This window comes from Phyllostomus discolor, chromosome 5 (genome assembly GCF_004126475.2).
Source record: "Phyllostomus discolor isolate MPI-MPIP mPhyDis1 chromosome 5, mPhyDis1.pri.v3, whole genome shotgun sequence".
Lineage (NCBI taxonomy): Eukaryota > Metazoa > Chordata > Mammalia > Chiroptera > Phyllostomidae > Phyllostomus > Phyllostomus discolor.
Window position 1 is genome coordinate 73022162 of NC_040907.2, and position 24656 is coordinate 73046817.

At 38.4% G+C, this 24656-nt stretch overlaps 1 protein-coding gene across 4 annotated transcripts in view; it reads left to right on the top strand.

The window, feature by feature from the left end:
• Nucleotides 1–24656, top strand: part of DCDC2 (doublecortin domain containing 2) — a 183771-nt gene that overhangs the window by 77293 nt on the left and 81822 nt on the right. For all 4 annotated transcript variants that reach the window (XM_036026448.1, XM_036026446.1, XM_028511125.2 and 1 more), the window contains one exon: nt 8945–9107. In XM_036026448.1, the coding sequence (XP_035882341.1) occupies nt 8945–9107 (163 nt within the window). The remainder of the gene's footprint in view (nt 1–8944; nt 9108–24656) is intronic.

Here is a 24656-nt window from a genome sequence, read left to right on the forward strand (position 1 = left end):
CCTGTTTCCTGCCTCTGACAAACACTCAAAAAGAAGTTTTTGTAAGAACATGGTAATCCTTAAACACAGTTCTTTAAAAAAATGAGAAACATTTCAAATATTTGTTTCCCATCGGAATCTTTTCCATTCATCATCCATTCATTTATTTGTTAATTCAGCAAACATCTATTAAATACCTATTTATGTGGGAACTGCAACAAGTATTTTGTAGGTAATTTATTAACTTCTTTGTATTTTTCGTCTGTACTCCCTCATGGAGATGAGTTTTATGTCATGCTGCTGTATTGCTGTGACAGATTTTTCTCTAGCTATGGCTTCTCTTTCTACCCAGCTTGAGAAATGATTTTAAAAAATTCCACATGAGTAGTTATCAGGATTGATTTGACATTTTTCCTCTCTGAATTAACTGAGCAAAGTTCTTGTAATGGTGTTTTGTGAAATAAGTGACTCTTTGGCAATGAATTCTGTCTCCTAGTGATGATTTAGATATCTCTTCCATCCTTTTGGTTGTATCATGTGAAAGCCCTAGAAAAAAGAAAAATAGTTTTGTGTGAGGAAGAAGCACTGAATTCAGCATAACAAACAATAGACTTATTACCCACTCATTCACTGAGACTCATCCTACTTGTTACAAAGCACTTGACCTCAGAAATTTATAATCTCATTGAAATAAAGAAGATGGCTTGAAAATATAACTAACAAGCTAAACTGTTTATCTGTGGTGAGATTGGTAAACATGAGAAAGACAGAAGGAATGAATATACATTGGTCAAAGTATATGGAGGAAGTTGAATTTGAACTATGCTTTTGAGGACCATTTAAGATTCAGGCAAAGGTCAATGAGGGCAGAGGGGTTTCAGATAGAAGGGGCAGTGTGGGGAAAGGTGATGAGCCCTTGGAGAAGCAATAATGCCAGCTGATATTTAGTGAACACTATGACAGTGTCTTTACAGATGTGATTCACTTAATCCTCACCACACAAGGCAGGTACTATTATTACTGCATTTAAAAATGAGAAAAGGAAGCACAGACAGTAGGAGTGCCACATCCAAAGGCTCATGTTGAGCAAATGGCATGGGAGGGACTGCATCCAGATGGCTGGCCTGGAGGAAGCTCATGCTTCTGACTCCAGGAAACAATGAGTTTCTCAGGCTGACTGGAACAGAAGATCTATTATGGTGTATGGAAGCTGATGTGCCAGAAATGGTAGGTGATGGCAGTTTTAGATGACTCAGAATGTCAGAGTGATGAGTTCAGTCTTTATTTTTGAGTAGAGGGCAGCTCATGAGGGCTTCTGAGAGGTTAGAATGTGAATCCAAGTACACTCTAGGAAGTCAGATCTTTTATTCAGAGGAAGACCTAACATTGTGAGAGGCCATAGATGAGATGTCAATAATTATATGGCAATTACAAGCTGTAGTCTTGGTAGAAAGTGTTGACAGTCTAGATTGGGTAGGTGGTAGAGGAAGCAGGAGGTGATTACTGCTCATGAAGAAATGAAAGACTTGCTTGTTAATTGGATACACAGGGTTTTTGGAGAGGTTGGAGCCAAAGGTAACTGCGAGTCTTTGAGCTTGGATGCCTGAGAAAATGGCAGTACTATGGCCAAGAAGAAGGCAGTCAGAGGAAATAATGACCTGCTTAATTTCCAACATGTAAATTGGAATTGTCATCATGAAGTCTAGTAGAGAGCAATTATAAATGGTGGAGTCTGAGGCCTGACATAAACATTAGATGTAGATTTGCAAGTTCATCCACATAATGGTCATAGCTGAAGAGCAGACACATGTCATTGTAGTTTTCCTTTCTAGAACTCAGCACAGCCTGGCAGGGAGCAGGCCTCATCATGCTACTGAGTGAGAGGATGGATACATGGAGCTTGGAGAGTGCAGCGAGAACCACAGAGCACCCAGGTTTGAGGCAACTAATATCATGAGTATAGAGACAGAAGACAGAGGATATTCCAGTAGCTAAAAAGTATGTTAGTCACTGTAAAGCTAAATAAACCATGAGTTTAGGGTTTGGAAATTTTGTCCTCTAGTTCTTCTTCAGGACTTTGGAGTGCAGCCTCTTCTGTGTACGAGGCAAACATGAGCCCACTAGTCCTCACAGTGCAGCTGGAAGGATGATGATTAAACAGAGACTCAGTGAGGCTGACAAATGACCCTAGGTCAAAGGGAAAGTTGATGTTAGAATCAAGAGTGTGACTTGACTCTTTGCATTCACAATTAATGAACTTTGTAATTAGATGCTTACTATTCTGTAATTTGGAATGTCTATATTTTTTATTAAAAATGTATAATGTATTTCCTACTTAAAATTCATGTGCTGGAGGCACTCACATGCAATTTATAATCTCTGTTCTGAATACTGGGTCATCTAATAATGATTGATTGAGTTTTCCATGTATCTGGCCTGGAACTAAGCCCTAGGAAGACAGTGATAAGCAAAGAGACATTACTTTCTCTTAGTTTATGGCCTACTGGGGGAGAAAAGGTTAAACAATTCTACAAATTCATATATAATCACCAAGTGTGATGAAAATGAATGAATAGTACAGAGCCATATGAGAGACAATCCAGGGAGAACTAACTTAGATAGGTGTATCAGGAAAGGCTTCTTCGAGTAAGTGACAGACTATTTTGACAGACTATTTCCATCTCACAGAAAGTACAGACTCAGAATTATATTTCCATGCTCTGACTTAGAAAAATAAAATGATAGCAGAGTTTGTTCCTTCTTCTACTGTGCTCCCAAAACATGCTGAATATTTGCCCATCCATTCATTTGCTCATTCAGTCATCCACTGAAGATATATTTATTGAGCACTTACTAAGTGCCAGGAACTACTCCACGCACCTCGCATATAGACAAGATTTCTGACCTGAAGGGACTTTCATTCGAGTGCCTATGAGGGACAGGCAGAGGAGAGTGTGGAAGAATGGGACAGACAGACTGTCAGCCTCCAAACAAATACCAGGTCTGTCCAGAAAGTATCCATCCATAGAATATGAAAAATAGAGACATTTACTGAAGAAGATACAAGAAACATTGTACATAGGACATAAGGAGACTAGTCTCCTTCAAAGTAGGCTCCTTGGGATCTCACACAATTCTCTTAATTGCCATCAGTTGCCTCATCATATTTTCATGAATCTCATTGACAGTCTGAAATGTCTTCCCTTTCAAAGGTGATTTTACTTTTGTGAAAAGCCAGAAGTTGCAGGATGCCAAATCTAGATTGTGGGGAGCTGAGTCACATTTGTGATTTGATGTTTTGTTGAAAAACTCTGCAGGAGATGTGATGCATGAATGGGCACATAGTCATGATGAAGCTGTCAATCACCAGTTGCTCATGGCTGTGGCCTTCTGAATCATCTGAATAGTTTCCATGTAGGAATGTTCAAGCTTAATGCTAAATTTGATGCAGACTCATTGCTCTACTCACTCAGTAATTTTGAATGCAATGGCCACACAGTACACATGCTCTTTCAACAGCTTCTACCACCCCCACTGACTAGTACAGTGAAATTGTCATTGTTCACGCATGTGCATTCTAGGCCACTCTCTCCTTGGATGCCAGGTTATATGGGTGTTGTGCAAACTGTTCTCATTATATTACCAATGGGTGGACTTTTTTCTGGACCAACCTCATATATAAATAATTTCAGACAGTGTAAGTGCAATGTGTAAAATAAAATGTGGCAGGGCACCTACTGATATAAAATTTTGTGAGACCAAGATTTTAATGATGGAGCCAGTCATATAAGATTGCGGCAGGGAAGAAAGGAGCCTCTATGGCAGAGGAAAAAGTCACAAAGTCCCTTGGTAAAGAGCTTGGCATGTGAGGAGGGCAGGAAGGAGGCCAGGGTGTTCTGAAATGAAACTGAGCCAGCAGCGCCTGATGCTGAGGCCATGTAAGGAGTTTGGGTGTTATTCCTTGAGGGCACACCATGTGAGGGTTGGAAGAAGGCAGTGATACCATTTGATTTATGCTTTGAAAAGATCATTCTGGGCCTACAGAGGAGTGAGTTGGGGCAAGAATAGGAGCAGGAGACTGGGAGACAGCTGGAGTCCAGGCATGTGATGCAGGGGACTTGGACAGATGGCAGCAGGGGCAAGGGACACCTATAATAATTCTTCTTTGAGTGTATTGTAATGGTCTGTTGTCATTGATTGACTCATTCATCATAATCGTTTACTGAGTATGTATTATGTTCTGGGCACTGTTTTAGTGTTTGGCCAGGAGGGGGAGGCATAGATTTCTGAAAAAACATTAAATGTGTGGAGCTTACATTCTGGAGGAGGAGAAAGACAAACAAATATACAATATATTTGCTATTAATTAGTGAGAAGCTTGATGAAAAATGCATCAAGACATGGGAAGTGAAAGTGAGACAGTGTGCCAAATCATCTGGGTGGGCAGGGCAGGCCTCTGTTAGGAGGTCATATCTGAGCAGAGAATTATAACCCACATGGCACACAGTAGGGTCTCAGAATCTGTTCAGTGGACTTGTGCCCGACTGGCCGTGAGCCGCACAGAGAGAACATCTTAGGTTGTAATTTTAAAGTCAGAAACTCAGTTTTTATCAGAAGGATTAATTTACTCCTTTCCTTTAATTCATTGGTTCCCTGGAGAATGTTGTGTGTTTTTAAGATCATTCATTGCTTGGCACTGAGTTGTGGGGATGAGTGAACTGGGCTGTGGGAAAGCTAGCTTAAAACTTGGGGAACCACTGCCAAGTCAGCAGGGGGAGCATCCCTGAACTCATGCTGCAAATCAGGGGACACAGGACTGGGTTTTAGGGATTCATGTTTCCACACAACTTTCTAGGAATTGCTCTGTCACATAACGGAGGGGAGTGTGGGTAGAGTCCGAGAGAACTTCAGGAGAGAGAAAGCTGCTATAGTTTGCACAGTGCATCCCTGCTGGTGTACTGCAACTGGTGGGCACCCACCCTTGTGGTGGGAAATGTGGGGAATGAAGGGTCTGTGGGGTCAGGCAGACCCTTTCAAATCAGCCAGGGAATGTCTTGTGTAAAGGAGGATGAGACTAGAAGCCACCCTGATACAGATTCCAAGTGCTGGGAAAGTCACAGAAATGAGCAAATTCTGATTATTTTTAAGTTGTGATTCTAACCTTGAAAACAAAAGGAAGATAGAAATGAATTGTCTTAAGTTTTATAGTTTGAAAAATAAATCCTCAGTGAAATAAACCCATTCTCTAGCTGTGAGGTCACCTCATATGGAATCCAGGAACCCTCTAATGGGAAAGCTGCAAAATCAGAGAACTATTTGAAAGTTAAAGTCAAAGACTAAATCACATTGTCTTTTGTTGTTCTTATTATTGTGTGGCTAATATTATCTTGTGCTCAGTAATTTACCAATTCAAATATTATAATTGGTAAGGTTTTGGTAAAAAAAACCCACATGATTATCCACATATCACAAAGTCATGGTGAAGCAAGAAAAATTGTGCATGCCCCTCAGTCTCCACTTACCTGGTGGAGAAACTGAGTCCAGTGTGCATGAAAGGGCTTCTCACGCTCGCTGTCCTGCAAGTGAGAGAGAGAAACAGCAGCCTGAGTCATGCCTGGGTCCTGCTCTTCAGCTCTCCCTTTCAGGGGCACCCCAGAGACACACCTGGCGAGTGCTTCACCATCGGGCAAAACCCTCACAGAATTATTTTAAACTTGATGTTTTATGGCATGTTGTCATGTGGACTAGAAATGGGTTTCTGTAGTAATGAAAGGAGCCTGAGTTGATTGGATCTTTTTGGAAATTGTCTTAGGAAGTATTTAAAAATCCCACTTGGGGTAGGGTAAGGGGCTGACTGAAGGGCTCTTTTTAGTTGTTTGTTTGAGCTAGAGGTTGTTAGCTGCTCCTATCAGACAAGCCGAGATGTGTGTGAGGCAGAAGGCAGGACAATGGCTTAAGTATCATTGGAGTCGAGTTCTTGCACAGAGCATGCTGTAAAATTAGGTTGCTTCTTGGTTCCTTTCACTTTGAGATAAAGCTGTCACTTCCCAATGGCTTTTTTTAGGGAACCATACTATGTAATAGCTTTTTTTAGTGGCATGGCAGCAGGAAGCTCCAGTGTAGTGCAAAAATTAGACCTGGGTCATCTTGAGAAAGTGAATTCCTTTATCTGTAAAGTGAGATAATGAAAACTGCCTATGAGTTTGTTAAATATTTTTGTTAATGGGTATTTAGCACATAAATTTGGTAAATATTTGTATTAGTGGGTATTTAGCACATAAGGGGTACTAAGTAATATTGTTTTCTCAACTGGCAAAGCTGTGTGAGATGACAAAAACTCCCTTATTCACTGTGGTCCCAAGTGGCAATGACAATCTATGTGTCCAAGTGATTAGTAACATGTGGAAGTCTGTAAAAAGAAAGGAATACCTCCCTCTTCATTCCTTTGTCCTCTCTTTCTCCCCCCATATATATATATACACACTCACACATATATATGTATATATAAATATACACACATAAATATATAAATATATAATTTATATATTTGTATATAATTTCATATATATTTGTTTTATGTTAACAGTTTGATGAATCAACATTTTTTAAAAAGGATAAGCATTTCAATTATTTCCAGTCTTCTGATTAGAAAACAATTCTTCCCTTGCTCTCAGTTTTAGTTCTTACAAAGTGCCTGGTGATTAGTCATTAATCAAAAATGGAATGCATGAGTAAGAGTTACTAACACCATGCTGTATGCAGTTACTGGGATCAAATAGTCTTTCTTGATCCTCCACAATCACCCTTTCAAGTGTCACTACCAGAAATGCAGTAAATCAGAACTTCTTGAATATTCAGCAAGAGAGTTTTTTAAATTATATAAATCCCCCAGCATTCCATTCCAGGACGGGACTTCCACTTCTCCTTTGTTATACCCCTTTTGTGATTAAGACTTCTCCCAGACAGCTGTAAAAACTACTGTGCCAAGATCCAAAGTTTCTCATTCACGAGGTTCCATTTTAGTCCTTAAAAGTTCCACAGCATCTCTGAACATTCCAATAGGCTTGATAGAAGGGTTACTCCTTTCGTTCAAGGCTTTTAAAGTCTTACAATCTTGGGATGAATAGACTTGGTTGAAAATAGACTGGAATCTAAGAGCTGGCTGATAGTTTTTGAGTCTCCACAATAATCATATTATCTATTTCTTCTGCCAGGCAGTTTATGGCTTTGTAAGAAAGATTCAGTGAAGGAAAGGAAAGAAAAAACCCAACTGTGGTAGCAGTTAATGCAATAAATAAATTAGAACTGTATATTTAAATTGCAGTTGGAATAGAAAATTAAATTATGCAAAAAGTGTTACAGATTCGGACATGTTTTCATACTGTTAATAAATCTATGCATAATTCATTTTTTGTAGACTATGACAAATAGCATAAATAACTTCATTTATAAGGCTGTGAATTTTGCTATTCTTAATTGGGTGATATCTAAAACACTGTAAGTGCTTCTGAATGACTGAATATATAAATGTTTAAAGTGAGCAGTTATGATAGGTTTCTAGGCAGATTTATTTAATATTACTACATTTATTTTCAGATACTAGTATAGTACAAATGTTGCATAAAGATTACACTCAGTATGGTGTGTTTGATATGATTTTAAGAAGTAGATATTATCTTTTTGCTCTTAGAGAAAGCACTCTGGTACTCATTGAATACATACTATATGTCAGGCACTCTCCCAGTTACTTTATAAACATTACCATTTCATTCTCATTATAGACGTAGAGGCAGGTACATTAGCCCCACTTAACTGGTGAGGAGACAGGCTCAAACAAGGTAGGAGTTAGCCCAAGTTCCTATAGGTGGTTAGTGGCAGAGCAGTGGCTCTGAGCCAGTTTCTAAAACTTGTAGTTTTTCCATTACTCATAGCTTCACACATTACACCTGTACGTGTAGCACCTGAGCATCTGAGAGCCAAGGATCTCTTATTCAGAGGGAGTGTTTGCAGCAATGGCCAAACAGTAGTTGAAGTCAGCACAGCTATTCTCGAGCACTTACAGTAGCCACCACTGTAGTGGCTATTATTTGGCTCCTCAGGAGCCATACTTGGGCCAGTGACAGAAGCTGCTGAAAGTTAACCTCACCTTCCTGCTGAGGACCCCACTTTGCAGATGCAAGGTCTTTATTTTGAGTGGCATGTGGGGACTAGAGGCAACCTCCAAAGGTGTGATCATTGATGGTTGCCTTGCAGGAATGTGGACATGTGGTCTTGAACTGCTAGGGTCTGTGTTATTCTGGACTTGTAATTCACAGAGACCATTGTAGTCACCCACAGATGAATAAATATTGGAGATTTACAAGCATAGTGTATGTCTGTTCAAATGATGATACCTATTCATTCACAGTGATAACTAGTTAGGAAGGCATTTCTTGATTAACTAATCAAACTGAGGGCTGCACTATTCCTCATGCAATATAGATGCTGATTCTTCAGAAAGCACAGGAGGGAGGGAATGAGTAAGGCAGAGGACCTGCTCTGGTTTTTGCAAGCTGTGTGACTTTGGACAAGGCTTAATTTCTAAGTCTCCTTTCTTCCTTACAATGGGGTGATAATAGTACCTGTCTCACAGAGATATGAAAGTTGAGTGACATAATTTTATAGAATACCTGGTAACATTAACTACTCAACAAGAATAATTCTTCTCCCTCCTCTTCTTCCTCTCCTCCTCCTCCTTCTTCCTTCCTCCCCTCTTCCTCCTCCTCCTCTTCCCTCTTCCTCTTCCTCTGCCACTAGGAAGAGTTAATCATAGGTATTAAAATGAACAGAAGCAGAATCAGCACAATACACCCACCTATGGCCCCTGCCCTCTTTATCGAATGCCTGGGTAATGACTTGTATTTGACTAGGAATCACTTTGGGAGTTCAATTAGCGATATTAAGGGTCTAATCTTCTGCCATTCAGGGAAATGATCGCCAGTCTAAGTCAACCATAGGATCCAGTGACAACTCATCTCCTCAGCCCCCAAAGAGGAAAGGGAAAAAAGAGGATGTGAATCTAGAAAAACCCACAAAAGGGAAACAAAATCTGAAATTAAAGAATTCACCACAAACAATTCCAAACAGTGGTAAGTTTGTTGTTATGATTATATTGTTATTGCTTATTAGTCTCTTAAGGCTGTGATACAATTTTAATGCTTAAGTAGGTCCATTTCTTCCCTGGGTACACAGAAGATACTCCTAATTGTCATGCATGAGAGTTTTCACAGAAGACTATGTGTGTATAAGAGGTGCTGTTTTTCATGATTAATTTCTGTTTATAATTAGAGGTTGTGCTACAAAGACACATGTTTTGAGGTAAAATATTTTTAGTGGTGGTCTCATAAAACAAGGTAAATTTTACCATTCTGTGCTCCTACTGAAATTGCTTGACTAACATTTTTACCAGCTGCTACTGACATTGGTTTCTCTTATTTGTGTGTCTACAGTCCTTGTGTATATTCATTATAAATTACCTTTTAGTCACAGATCACTTTCCAAAAAAATGTTTTACTAGTTTTGCTGATACCCAAAAGAATACTACACATACACAAAAGTTTACCAGTAAACAATATGTACCAAAATTAGTTATATGTCTTGCATTACCAGGTGAAAGTTGGTCTAAAATGGTTTTTAAAGAATTGTATTAGTGGATTTCAGGGAAAATGTGTGATGAGCTAAGGACATATGCCATCAGGATTGTGAATTTTCCCATTAGTTTTTTGTGAAGACAGGCTCTTTTGGATTTCATCCCACGTGGGTTCTCGGCGAGGTGACCACATGGCAGAGGAGTGATGCTCCAGGCATAGAGGGCTGGCTGGGCAGCCCAGTGCAGTCCCTGCTCCTCCTTTTTGCTGGGACCCACTCTGGCACCACGCAGAACATCCTGGGGCACCTAGGAAGAGGGGAGATGGGATGAGGTTTCAGATTGATGGCCAGAGCTCCATTTTCTTGCCTGGGAACTCCAGCTCATTTTAGAATCTATGAAAATTCACATTAGAATTACAGCTAAGGTGTGGGTTTCACAACTGAAAAGAGCATGAATTCATGTTTAGAGGATGCTACATAGATGAGTGAAGAGATGGAAGAAAAATGTTTTGAGACTAAGTTAAAGAACAGGCTAAATGAATGAGCTGATTATACAGAGAACAAAAGAATAGAGGGAGTTTTAAGTCTTCAAAGATTGAAGCGATGGAGATTAGCTGGAAGTTGAGAGGTCTAGATTCTTATCCTAGTTCTGCTATTGACCCCGCTCAAGTCACATTTTTGGGCCCCCATTAGCCAACTGCAAAATGTGGGTTCACATTAAGATTTATCTGTAAAGTTTTACTTATCTTTAAGTGAAATCCTTTTTAGTGACCATGAAACAGGGAGGCCAGGGTGAAATCCAGTGAACAAATGTTTATTGAATGCTTGCTGTCCAGCAGACACTGAAAGAAAAAAGCTAGCCTACAAGAACATGCCATGCTTTGAGCATTAAAATATTTAGTTTAATCAGTACATACTAGACTGTGAAGCTTCCAAGGCCGTGGGCTTTGTCTTATTAATTTTTTTAATCCCCAATGACTTGCACAGACCTGACAGATATAAGACACTTAATAAATGTTGAGGAATGAATAAAGTTACAAAATAGAGAAGTCTCTGTAATACTTTAAAACTCACTAAGAAACAGGACCTGATGTCCTTCAAACGAAGGTTTGGGGGACTGAATATTTTATTAAATATATTGGGGTGACAATGGTTAATAAGATTACATAGGTTTCAAGTGTAGATTTCTGTGACACATGATCTGTGTACTGCGTTGTTTGCCCACCACCCAAAGTCAAATAATCTTCCAACACCATATATTTGGCTCCCTTTAGCTTTTCGTATTCCTTTATTCCCATCCCCTCCGGGAATAACCATACTGCTGTCACTGTCTATGAGTTTCAGTCTTCTATCCCACATATGAGTGAAATCTTATGGTTCTTAGCTTTTTCTGACCTACTTATTTCACTCAGCATAATATTCTCAAGGCCCATCTATGGGCCTTGTTGTTGCAAATGGCAGTACTTTATTTTTTCATATGGCTGAGTAGTATTCCATAGTATATATGTACCACATCTCCTCTATCCAGTCATCTGTCAAAGGATACTTTGGTTGTTTCCATGTCTTGGCAACTGTGAATAACCCTTCAGTGAACATAGTGGTGCCTATATCTTTCCAAATAAGTGTTCAAGTTTTTTTGGTAGATACCTAGAAGAGTGATTGCTGGGCCATATGGTAATTCTACTCTTAATTTTTTGAGGAACTCCGTACTGTTTTTTCATAGTGGACATACCAGCTTACATCCCACCAGCAGTGAACGAGGGTTCCTTTTTCTCCACAACCTCTCCAACACTTGTTATTATTTGTTTTGCTGATAATAGGCATTCTAAAAGGTGTGAAGTGGTGTCACATTGTAGTTTTGATTTTTATTTTCCTAATAAGTAGTGAAGTTGAGCACATTTTTATGTATCTGTTGGCCATTTGTGTGTCTTCTTTGGAGAAGTGTCTGTTTAGGTCCTCGGCTCATATTTTAACTGGACTGTTTGGTGTTGAGTTGCATGAGTTTGGATATTAACCCCTGGTCAGAGCTATTGTTTGCAAATATCTCTCATTTAGTTGGTTGTCTTTTTGTTTTGTTGGTTGTTGCTTTTGCTGTGTAGAAGCTTTTTTAGTTTGATATTGTCTCATTCATTTATTTTTGCCTTTTTACTTTCTATACCTTTGGGGTAAAATTCATAAAATCTTAGTATGTGTGTCTTCTTCTATGTGGGTTGGCCAAAAAGTCTGTGTGTTTTTTTTCCCCATAAAACAAAAGACATATTTTTCATTTTCACCCATAACTTCATTGATTTGGATATTTTGAGTATGTTGGCTCTTGCTATTGGCTTCTAGTGGATAAAGGCCAGAGACGCTGATAAACATCTTCCAATGCATAAGGCAGCCTCACAGCAAAGAATTATTTGTCCAAAATGTCAATGGTACCAAGATACTTCGCAAACCACTTTTGACACATTTGATTAGTCACAGCACCTTTTCCATAAACTGCACAAATCTTTTATTGCATTTCAGTTGTGTTTTCACCTTTCTTGAAATAATAAAGCATAATACACCAAAATATTCCATGTCTTTCATTTCAATATTAAAATGGCTGCACAAAAAATCCCCAATTTTGATAAGCTTTTTAAAAATATATGTGATGTGACAGTTGTCACAATATAATGTAACAAAATTGTTTCAAATGGAGTTGAAGACAGCTAAGCTCACTAGAGCCATTGCACAGAAAAACATGTAACAGACTTTTTGGCCAATCCAATAATTTATTGTTTCAGATCTTATGTTTAGATTTTTGAATTAAATTTTTTTGCATGGGGACTAAATATAATCTAGTTTCATTGTTTTGCATGTGGCTTTCAATTTTCCCAGCATTATTTGTTGAAAAAACTTTCTTCATTGAGTGTTTTGGCTCCTCAAAAATTATTTGCCCATATACTTGTGGTTGTACTTCTGGGCTCTCAATTCTGTTTCATTGGTCTGTGTGTCTATTTTTCTGACAATATCATGCTGTTTTCATTGATCTGTAGTATAATTTGAAGTCAGGTACTGTGATACCTCTGGCTTGTTCCTTTTTCTCAGGATTGCTTTGGCTATTTGCGGTCTTTAGTGGTTCCATAAAAATGTCGTAACTTTTTGGTTCTATTTGTTTAAAAAATGACATTGGTGTTTTGATGGGGATTGCATTAAATTTGTATATGGTTTATGGTAATATGGCCATTTTAACTATGTTGATTCTTCTAATCCATGAACACAGACTATCTTTCCATTTCATTGTATCTTTTTCAATGTCTTTTAATAATGCTTTGTAGTTTTCAGTATATATATTGTTCACATCCTTTGTTAAGTTTATTCCTTGCTAGTCTATTATTTTGGTTGCAAAAATTGTTTGTTTTTAATTTCTTTTTCTGAGATTTCATTGTTAGTGCATAGGAATGCAGTGGATTTTTGCACATTGACTTTGTATCCTGAAATTTTATTGTGTTTGTTTATTGTTTCTAATAGATTTTGGTGGCATTTTTAAGGTTTTCTCTACATAGAATCATGTCATCTGCAAAAAGTGACACTTTTACTTCTTCATTCCCAATTTGGATGCCTTTTATTTCTTTCCTTTGCCCAATTGCTACAACTAGGACTTCCAGAACTATGTCAAATAAGAGTGATGACAGTGGACATTGTTGTTTTATTCCTGATTTTGGAGGAAAGGCTTTCAGTTTTCCACCACTGAGTATGATATTAGCTGAGCATTTGTAATATGTAGCCTTTATTAAGGTACTTTCCTTCTATACCCATTTTATTGTGTTTTTAAATTATATATGGATGTTGTATTTTATCAAATGCTTTTTTTCTGTATCTATTGGTAAGATGATATGCGTTTCATCCTTGGTTTTGTTAATATGCTGTATTCCATTGATCAACTTGCTTATGTTGAACCACCCATGCGACCCCAGAATGAACTCCACTTGATTGTGATGTATTATTCTTTTAATATGTTGTTGTATGTGATTTGCTCATATTTTGTTTTGGATTTTTGCTTCTGTATTCATCAGAGAATTGAATATATTCTCTCAGTTTTTTTGAAGAGGTTGAGAAGGATAGGTATCAAATCTTTGAATGTTTGGTAGAATTCACTAGTGAAGCCATCTGGTCCTGGACTTTAATTTTTGGGGTAGGTTTTTGATGGTTGCTTCAATTTCCTCACCGTTGATCAGTCTATTTAGATTTCCTAATTCTTCATGATTCAGTCTAGGAAGGTTGTATATTTCTAGGAACTTATCCATTTCTTCCAAGTTATTGAATTTGTCTTTTATATAGTCTTTCATAATATTCTAGTGTGATTTTTTGTATGCCTGTGATATCTATGGTAACTTCTCTTTCATCTCTGATTTTGTTTATGTGAGTACTTTTTCTTTTTTCCTTAGTGAGTCTAGTCAGTGGTTTGTCAATTTTATTAATCTCTTCAAAGAATCAACTCTATGTTATATTAATTTTTGTATCATCTTTTAGTCCTCTCATTCAGTTTTGCTCTAATTTTTCCTATTTTCTTTCTTTTAATTTTGGGTTGCCTTTGTTCTCCTTTTTCTAGTTCTTTAAGATGTAATGTTAGGTTGTTTACTTGAGATTTCTCTTGTTTCTTGAGGTAGGCCTGTGATGATATAGACTTTACTCTTATTACCACTTTTGCTGCATCCCAGAAGTTTTGATATGTCATATTGTCATTCTTATTAGTCTTTACTTATGTATATCTTTTGACCTCACTCTTTATTTCTTCTTTGATCCAGTCATTTTTTAGTAGTATGTGATTTAAGCTCTGCATATGTGTGGGTTTCCTTACTTCCATTTTGCAGTTGATATGTAATTTCAAAGCATTGTGCTCAGAGAATATGCTTGGTGTGATTTTAAACATATTAAATTTATTGAGGCTAGTTTTGTGAACCCAGCATATGGTCTGTCCATGAAACTATCCCATGTTGACTGGAGAAGAAGGTATACTCTGATGGTATGGAATAAAATGCTCTGTAAATGTCAATTATGTCCATTTAATCTACAGTGTCATTTAAGGCCAATATTTCTTTATTGATTTTCTGTTTGGATGATCTATCTAAAACTGTCAATGGAGTATTTAGGTCCCCTACTATGATTATAATTTTGTCAGTTTCTCCCTTTAGTTCTGTGAGTAGTTGCTTTATATATTTTGGTACTTCCTGAGTACCAAAGTACCTTTGGTACTTCCTAAAAATTATATTTTATTGATTATGTTATTATAGTTGTCCCAGTTTTTCAGTGTTATGTCTTTTTGATGTCTTTACCATTATAAAATTTTCATCTTTGTTTCTTGTTATCTTGAGATCTATTTTGTCATATATAAGCATGACTACACCTGCTTTTCTGTGGATGCTGTTTGCTTGGAGAATCATTTTCCACCCTTTCACATAGAGTTTGTCTTTGTAGCTTAGATGTATCTCCTGAAGGCTGCATGTTGTTGGATTTTGTTTTTTTTTTTAATCCAATCTGCTACTCTGTGCCCTTTTATTGGTGAATTCAGTCTATTTACATTTAGGGTGATTATTGATGTATGAAGATTTTCTATAGTCATTTTATCTTTTGTTTTCTGGTAGTTGTGTGCCTCCATTGGTTCTTTTCCTTTGTGTTTCTGTCTGTTGTTTTCATTTGGTGGAATTCCATACTTTTTTTCCTTTTTAAAGTTGTGTCTCAGTTTTGGGTTTTTTTTGTGTGGTTGATGAAAAAGAAAGTTTCATGTACACTGTAGTCCTTTTTTATTTTGAATGAAATTTGTGTCTACCCTCTGCAAATTCAGACCTTTATTCTCTCCCCTTTTGTGTTTATATTGTCACAAATTATCCCTGTTTATGCTGTGAGTTTGTTGGTGATCTTATTCATAGCTTTGTGACATTCCATCTCTGTTTCAGATAGAATAGTCCCCTTGAGTATTTCCTGCAATGGAGGTCTTCTGGTGATAAATTCCCTCAGCTCTGTATATCTGGAAAAGTTTTTATTTTTCTTTTATACCTAAAGGATACTTTTGCTGGATATATTATTCTTGGCTGATAATTTTTCTCTGTTAGTGGCTTGAATATTTGGTTCTAGTCTCTTCTAGCTTGTAGTGTTTCTGCTGAGAAGTTTGATGATCACCTAATGGGCTTTCCTTTATGGGTTACTTCTTTTTCCTGACTGCCTTGAGAATTATTTTTTGTCATTAATTTTTGACAATTTTAATACAGTGTGCCTTGGAGAAGGCCTTTTTGGATTGAGGTAATTAGGTATTCTGTTTGCTTCTTGGATTTGAGTAGCTAGTTCTTTCCATAGGATTTGAAAGGTCTCATTAACTATTTGTTTGATCAGGCTGTCTGTTCCTTTTGCCCTCTCTTCTTCTTCTGGCATGCCTATTATTCTTATATTGTTCTTTCTGATGGAAGCAGATAGCTCTTGTAGAGTTCTTTCATTTTGTTTATACTCTAGTCTCTCTCTTCTCCCCTCTGAATCATTTCTGGATTTCTATCTTAGATATCACTAATTCTTCACTCCATCTGGCCAGCTTTATTTTCTGTGCTTGCTAGTTCATTTTTGATGTCTTCTACTGAGTTCTTAAGCTCCAGAATTTCTGTTTGATTCTTTTTCAAAGTTGCAGTCTCTTTGGTAATATACTTGTTTTGTTCATTGATTTGTTCTCTGAGCTCATTAAATTTCCTGCCTGTGGAGTTTTTTTTTTTTTTAAAGGTTTTATTTATTTATTTTTAGAGAGGGAAGGGAGGGAGAGAGAGAGACAGACAGACAGACACAGACATCAATATGCGGTTGCTGGGGGTTCTGGCCTGCAACCCAGGAATGTACCCTGGCTGGGAATTGAACCTGGGACACTTTGGTTCCCAGTCCGCGCTCAATCCACTGAGCTACGCCAGCCAGGGCGGAGTTTTTTTTTTTTGTTTTGTTTTTTTTTTGTTTGTTTGTTTTTAATCTCATTGGGTTTTTTCAGAACTACAATCTTAAATTCTCTATCATTTAAGTCACATTTTTTTTCCATGTCTTTAAGTTTATTTTCTGGAGATTTTTAAATTTTCTTTCTGAGCTGCCTCATTACATTGGTTATTCACACTATTTGATGGATTCCTTTTGTGTCTAGGCATCTATGTATTAATAGATGAGTAGTATTTATCTAGTAAGTTGATAAGAAGTCATCTTTTTGTTTTTTTCCAGTAGGTGACACTTAATCGCAAGTGTTTTTGTTGTTGTTGCTTTTGTTTTTAGCTCCCTTGCACTTTTCTGGGTTTTCAGATCTCTGTAGGGTAGTGGAAGATGGCCTGTACTCCCTGGAAAGGTGGTTGCATCTCCTGTGATTAGTCATCCTGGTCTCAGGGGACTGGAAAGGTGGTTGCATCTCCTGTGATTAGTCATCCTGGTCTCAGGGGACAAACCCTGTAGGGACATGTAGTCGATGATGTGGCTCCAAATCCACAAAATCCTAGTACTGTCCCCCATAGGCACTGCAGACAGTTTAGCTGTGATGTGTGAGGTGGAGTGAGTTTTGGGAACCCGGCTACTTCTTCTGTCACTTTGCCCTACCAGCAGTGACCAGTGGACCTCTGTGGTATCCCCACTGCACCTCCACTTGAACCTGGGATTAATCACAGAGTGATTGTGTAGTACCAGTTCTTGGATTTGCAGATTATATGATCTGCAACCTGACACCAAGGGTGCAGAGAGGTGAGCTCTGGGAGGTTAAGGGGCAGCCAGGCTTCATGGCTTTGCTTCTCTGCCTGGGATGCTGACCATCAGACAACCAAGGCCATATCTCTGTGCTTTGCCTTTGCCCAGGTCAGTGGGCTCAGCCATAGCTCATACTGTCCACTCCTGCAGGAATGCTCACTAAATCTCTTTGCTCCTCCTGGCTGTAGGGAGTGCCAGCCACAACCTGATTCCTCCCCTCTCCAGGCTGAGCCCTGCCATGAGCACCCAGCTGCAGGGCAGCATCCCTGGGCAGCTCATTTCGGCTTTTCTCCCTGTGCACCTCCCTAGTTTGTTCCCACTTCCCTGCCTTTACATGTTTCAGTGCATGGATCTCCCAGGTGTGCTTTGTGTATTGAGCAGGGAATCCTTTGTTGAATTATAGCTGTTCAAATTATTGAAACTTCAAGGGGAGAGACCAAGAGAATCTCACACTGCCATTCTTTTCTAATTTTTTTCTTCCATTAAGAAGCTTATACTCCTGATTCAGAAGCACATGTAACAGTTTGGATGAGGCATTTGGTATTTTTTATCTTGATAAAGAGAGCATATGACCTAGGAAATTAATCTTGGCTTCCAAAAATTCATCTTCCAGGGGAAATGAAAAAAAAATTGTGTGCAGTTCACTAGATTAAAACATCATTTCATGAGTTAAGGATATTAGTTTAAATCCATACTTTTGAAAACTGAGCTATTTCTCCCTATCAGATCTCCCTCCAGGGAGTCTTTGGCTATAGAAATTTTCCAGGTTATAATATCAAAGGTATATCTCTCTCCCTTTTTTAATTCCTAATTCAACCTTCATATTTATTTATTATTGCAGTTTATTTTTGCTTTAATGTCAATTATTTTAGCAATTAGAACCAAGTGTATACTTTTGGATATTCATGTTTCAAGAGTCTCTTACTCTTTGGAAAGGAAGCAATAATAACTGGAAGCAAAGTGAAAAGAAAGGGATGTGGTGAATCAAGAGAATGAGAAAAAAACACAAGAATTTAACATCGCATTGCATATTTAAAATTTGCTGAGAGAGTAGATCTTAAAAGTTCTCATCACAAGAAAATTTTTTGTAATTATGTGTGGGGACAAATTTTAACTAGGTTTATTGTGGTAATCATTTCGCAGTGTATACAAATATTGAATTAAAATGCAAGAATTTGATTTTAGAGATGAAATACTTTATCCTGCTTAAAATGTTTCTAATGTGGAATTAAGTAGTCTATTCAGTTTTATTTCAATGTGTTACATTTTAGACTTATGATGAATATGATTATTTCATAGTATATGTTAAAATGTGCAAAATTTTGATGCAGTATTCTTTACTTGTATATTGTTCTCAAGTTAATTAGATAAAAGAGGTTTTTTGAATTTTTCATTGGCTCCCTTAAGTGTTTTATAATTCAACTTATAGTTGTGCATTTTGCCCTCCTCTTTACTGTTGTCTACTGATGTCCCCGCACACAATGCTGTGTGAGTGAGCAGTGCTGGTGTTAGTCTGTAGATGGCAACCTGGGTCTAATTTTATTTCTTTTGCCTTTTTTGTTCTTTTCTCCCCCACCTCCCCAACTACTGTTTCTCTCTGTAATAGTAAAGCTTAATAATTCAAGCAAAGCAGTGACATATTTCTTCAGGGAGACAAATCCCATTTTCTTTTGGTAGCCAAGATGCAAAGTAAGATTGGTTGGTGATTGATGAAGTTGGGTGTGAAATGCATTTTTAGCGCTGCATTTAAATACCAGCTTAACTGGCCAGCCTATGTTTTTGTCATACTTTCCACTTGAGTGCTGTGCCTTGGGGTATGTTTTAGAGGCTGTTAACTAGCTACACTCTCCACTCTAAGCAAAGTAGTGATGGTATTGTTTTGAACTAGTATTTTGGAATTGACTATAGACATTGATATTTTAAATATTTTCTTTGTGAAAAAATTTAGTGTTTTTCAGTACCCTTAGAACACAGGAAGTATAGTGAATTTAGTGGTTCTTAGAAATAATGTAAACACTGCATGGAAAATAGCCTGGCCTGTGCTGTTATAGCTTATGTGATATTGATAATTATAAATACTTTTTAAAACCAAACTATTAAAATGTAAGCAAAACCAAGATTTGTTTTCTTTTGAAGGGTGTAATTCTCTGCATGTGTAGTGCACACACACTAGTATTCTTATTGATGCGGTTCCTGGCTTATTCCCAGCATCATCAGTCTGTGATAGTTCCCAAACAACTTGTGTTGTTTAGACTCCTGATGAATGATAGGGAGCAGGTGCCATGCCTGGAAAGGATGTTGGAATATTATGACCTTGCTGGGTGACTGCCCTTGAGCAGTCATGCTCTGAATTTTCTAATAGCTACAACCTGCACATGGCTTGCTGCATCACACCGAGCATGAAGTATTACTGCAATCCATCCTCAGAGTCAGATCACGGGGCACTGAAACTTGAGCTTCTTTGGTTCAATTGATGAACCAGCTCAGGCACTTGCATGGTTCCTAGTCACAAGGGATTCGTAAGATGGAACAGGCAGCACATTTCCAAATGTGCCCTCCCAAGTCTCACTCTCTAAGGAGGATCATGTACTGGAAGAAAGTATATGAGAAGGCACTAAGGTGACTTCAGAAGGCAGGGCCTTGGTTTTGTTTAACAAGCTAAGATAAGATTTTTGATTCTTTGGTGTCTGTTGCCACTATACTCATCCTAGGACAGAGAAATACAGGTTCTCTACTCCTCTGTTGATCCTAACTTCTCATCACAGTGGCAGTGTTTATATGGGTCAGATTTAGTACTAGCATGTTAAAAATTTATAAAATAAGCATTTTACTGCGCCTCAGTGACCCTTGTTGGAATTATATATTGTACAGCTAAATTCTAGTACAGCAAGGAGTTATAGTCATTTCTTGAAGTTTTATTATGGTAATCTAACTCTATTGATAAAAATTAGTTTAGTAATATATACTTTGCTGGTCACTTTAGTACTGAGAGATTGAAGAACTAGCAGCTGTCTGAATACCACTAAGGTGTTCATCTCAGCTTGAGAGGAGTATGATACTAGCCATTTATAGAAAAAGTTTTTATCACATTCTGCTGTTATACACTTTGTACACTGGACAGAGAAGTACTGTGAAAAAGCATTTTTTAAACCACTGATAGAGGTTTGAGGCCTCTGCAGCAAACCTCTTTGGGGAGTTATTTTTTATGTAGCCTAGTGGTGGGGTGTAAAGATACTTTTTGTTTTTAAAAGAAGGTTATGAGCTGTTAAATTACATAGATATTTCCAAACTTTGGGAAAATTTTATTCCAGAAATTTATTTTAAGTAGATATTTTGGTACTCAGATGACATTTTCCATACAAGTTGCCCATAGAGCTCTGTATAACCCATAATGCATCTTAATTCTTGCACTATACTCATGATGCCTCGTATGGTACTGCTCTATGCAACGTTGCCTCTGGTGGGAAAGTTAACTAGAAGTTCCATTTCAGAGTGCCAGTAACTCACATTAACCTTGCTACCAAAGGATGCAGAACTGCCTTAGATGCTACCAAAGGATGCAGAACTGCCTTAGGTGCTACCAAAGGATGCAGAACTGCCTTAGGTGAAATCACTGGTGTGGATCAGGCCACAAGGTAAGGGATCAGCTGGGTTTGGTCTGAGGAGGAGTGTGAAGATTGAGGGGCCAGACCTGGATACAGGGGTGGGGACACCAAGATCTGGGCCCAGGTTCTTTTATTAGTTGATCCTTTGCAAAAGGATAATGTTGGGAATGTTTCATCTTTATTTTTTCCCTAGCTTCAGGCTTTGGCTTGCCAGCCACCCTTTTCATAGATGTAACCCATTACTTCAAAGTCAGGGCTCTTTCCTTCTTGGGCCATCAAGGACCCAGACAAATTTCCCAGCATTTTCTTGATTCTACCTCCAAAGTTATCTCTGAAGTTGTTTAAAGCTTAGTGTAAAGGAAACATGTGTCCATCACAATGCTGAGTTCCTGACAACAGCCAAGACTGAAGTGCAGTTCATCCACTTTTCAGGAGGTAACTAAAGTTGGGTTACTTTGGCTGAGCATTTCATTTCATCATCTGAGGTAGGGCCAAACTAAGCCATGGTTAGGGAGGGGTCTGAAGTCAGGAATGTCTCTGAGATGCTGATCATGGGGGTCACAGGGTGGAGGGAGGAGGAAGAAATAGCCATGGAATTTATTACTCTTCTTATTTCTCCAGCCAGCCCTGTGGTGAAATAAAACCAGTATGGGGGCCTAGAGTATCAGAGGCTCCTCAGTGGTCATTCACAAGGGAGACATGGAGAAGCATCCAGCAGAACATCTGCTCCGAGTAGCGCTTGGCCTTTGTTGTGTGTGTGTGCGCGCGTGTGTGTGTGTTTGTAGGTCCCTTATGCCTACATTTGTGCTGACAATTGAAATGGAGGGCTACAAATTTCAAACACTAAGCAATGATATAGTTCTGATGCCCATGCTTTAGAACATCTCAATTGTGGATTTTAAACTGATATTTTATAAGCTTTATCTACAAAGCCTCAGAACTAGATAAAGAATATTTTCCTGGTATTACAAATGGGGGGAAAAGAGATACCAGTTTTCTCAGAGTCAAAGGGAATATGAATGGCTAGTGAACTCTGGAAATTGCCACTCTGACTGAAAGTGGGCTAAGAGGTGGGCATGCCCGTGTGATTATTTGTAAGGCACTGGTGTCTGAGAATCCAGGGGGGAGTGAGGGAGACCTTTGTGTCTATGTGCTCCAACCTGTCTTCCTTTAGTACTAAGTGTTAATGTGTCACAGTCGACCCTGAAGCTTATCTGAGATATTGTTAAGAGTTCCTGTTTTTCTCCTTTTCTGTTTTTCAGTCTTTCATATGCCCTTTGTAAATGGGGATGACCGATTGGAGCTTTTTCTGTTTTGTAAGGTGGTAGGAGTGAGTTATTACTTCAAGGAGATTTCCTCTTCAGCAATGTGATATTAACAGAGGGTCCTCTCTGCTCTCACACAGACCAGCCCAGTGCCAAGGTTGTTTTCAACATTTACACCCACTTTTTCAGTGTCTGGGAACCTTGAAGAAGGTGGATATTTTGGGGGCTAAGCTCTAGTTTATTTATCACATGACCAATCATATATATATTTAGTTAGTTGAATTTCCTTGGACTTAAACTATTATAACCCAAGCCTTTCTCTGCATCTGAATTTCCTTCCTGTGTCTCATTATTTTTCAGACTTATGAACCCCACTCCCTTTCCAGAATACCACTTTAATTTCTTCCACAAAACTTTACTGAGTGCTAACCATGTATTATACGCTTATTAACCACCGGGGTAACTCTGTTTTCTCTGCTTTGTACTAACTGCTCAGCATTTACACATTTTCTTCCAGTAGTCAGATTTTTATCTTTATCAAGGAAAGTTCCTTGTCCTGCCTGGCTTGGCTCAGTTGGTTGAACATCATCCTACAAAGTGAAAGGTCTCCAGTTTGATTCCCAGTTAGAGCACATGCCTGGGTTGTGGGTCTGGTCCCTGGTTGGGGCATGAGTGAGAGGCAACTGATTGATGTTTCTCTCATACATCAATGTTTCTCTCACTCTCTTCCTCCTTCCCTTCTCCACTCTCTAAAAATGAATAAATAAAATTTTTTTAAATGAAATTTTCCTCAATGAAGAAGAAGCAATTTCTTTTTCCATTTCAATGACCCAGCTCAACTCACTACTTGTAAATGCCGAAATATGTTTGTGCTGTAAGCATTGGCAGCTTTTCTTTCTTGGTAAGTCATCTCTGAGGCCTCTGTATCAATTTTGTTCATGTGGGAAGTACCAGCTTAGAACCAGAGAACAAGGTCATTTCTGCTTAACTGTGTTTAGCACAGTGTCTGGAACAATTACTAAATACTACCTGGTACTTAACACAGGGAAAGGATATTTCCCCACCCATGTAACAGGCTGGGCCTCCTTTGTAGACTGTGACCTATTTTATATATGAACTCTATTTTTATCCTCAGTTACCCTAGTTGTTTTTGAAATAAGATTTCCTAGGAGGAACCTTTATTGCAAATCAGCATGCAGTATTGTATCACAGTGGAGGTAATGATAAAGAGAAAATATTTATAAAGTGCCTTTGAGCTTTGCAGGTTTAAATCTACCCATTTATTCTTATTTTATGCAATTGGATGATAATACCAAATTGTTCCTGTGATATTGGTCAAGGTTTCATTGCTTATAAAATGCCATAATAAAAACCACTTTTCACCCGGAAGTTGGCAAAGCTGCAGGCCCCCTCTGCTGCTGCACAGGTTAGGAGGAGCATGTGTCTCTCACCTTTGGACTGATTGTAGCTGGCTTTCTCACTGGCTTAGTTTTGCTTAATGGTAAGGGTGCCAACACACAGTGGGAGTCATTTTTTTGGAAAGTCTTATGGCATACAAAAAAACGGGAGCCTCCACCCAAATCACTGAGGATGATCTGTAAAGCCTAGGCTGGCAGCCCCTTGGCCTGTACTGCTCCATAGTTCCGTGGGATTGCATTGAGCTTCTGAGTAACCTTAAGAGGGAGGCTCTTACCCAGAGAACGTACTGTCATTTCCTCAAGTGGGTTCCATGGAACAGTAGTTTTATGGACTTCTAATAGATATTTCTCATAATGAGTTCCATGCTCAAATATAAATTTGGGAAATGTTGGATTGCACAAAATTGAGCCATTTTCTTTGCTACAGGATTTCTCAGAGCCTTTCATATGGAAATATTCCATGCTTTTTCTGACTCTGGGTCCCTGTAGCTGAGGATCATGGGGTGGGATTATTGTTCTCTAGAGCACAATTTGAGAAGCACTAGGGTACTCAAAGAGGCAGTGTTCCCACACATTACTGCTTCCCTGAAGATTGTGGGGCACGAGGGAATTTCTGATGAAAATCAAATGAGACACCTTCTTGTGTGGGTCTGACCAGATCAGTAGCTAACATAAACAGCTCACAGTTTCCAAGTGTTTACTGTGTGCTAGGGATTAGGCTGAGCACTTTAGGCATATAATCTCATTAATCTTCATATCGGCCTTATGGTGTATGTGTCATTATTGTTATCACCATCCCTATTTTACTGATGAAAGAATGAAAGCACAGAAGGGGTAAGAAGTTTGCATGTGAACAGTCAACCAATGGTGGTAGGTGAAACCAGAAGCTAAGGTGAAGGAGAAGTTGCCTGAGGTAGTATGTTCATAGCCTTAGAAGAGAAGGGCAATGCTGACTCAGGAGCAAGTGCAAGAAGAGGATGCAAAGATGTAGAAATTAAAAACACTTGTATAGCACTTATATTTCAAATTACCTCACTTATTTTATG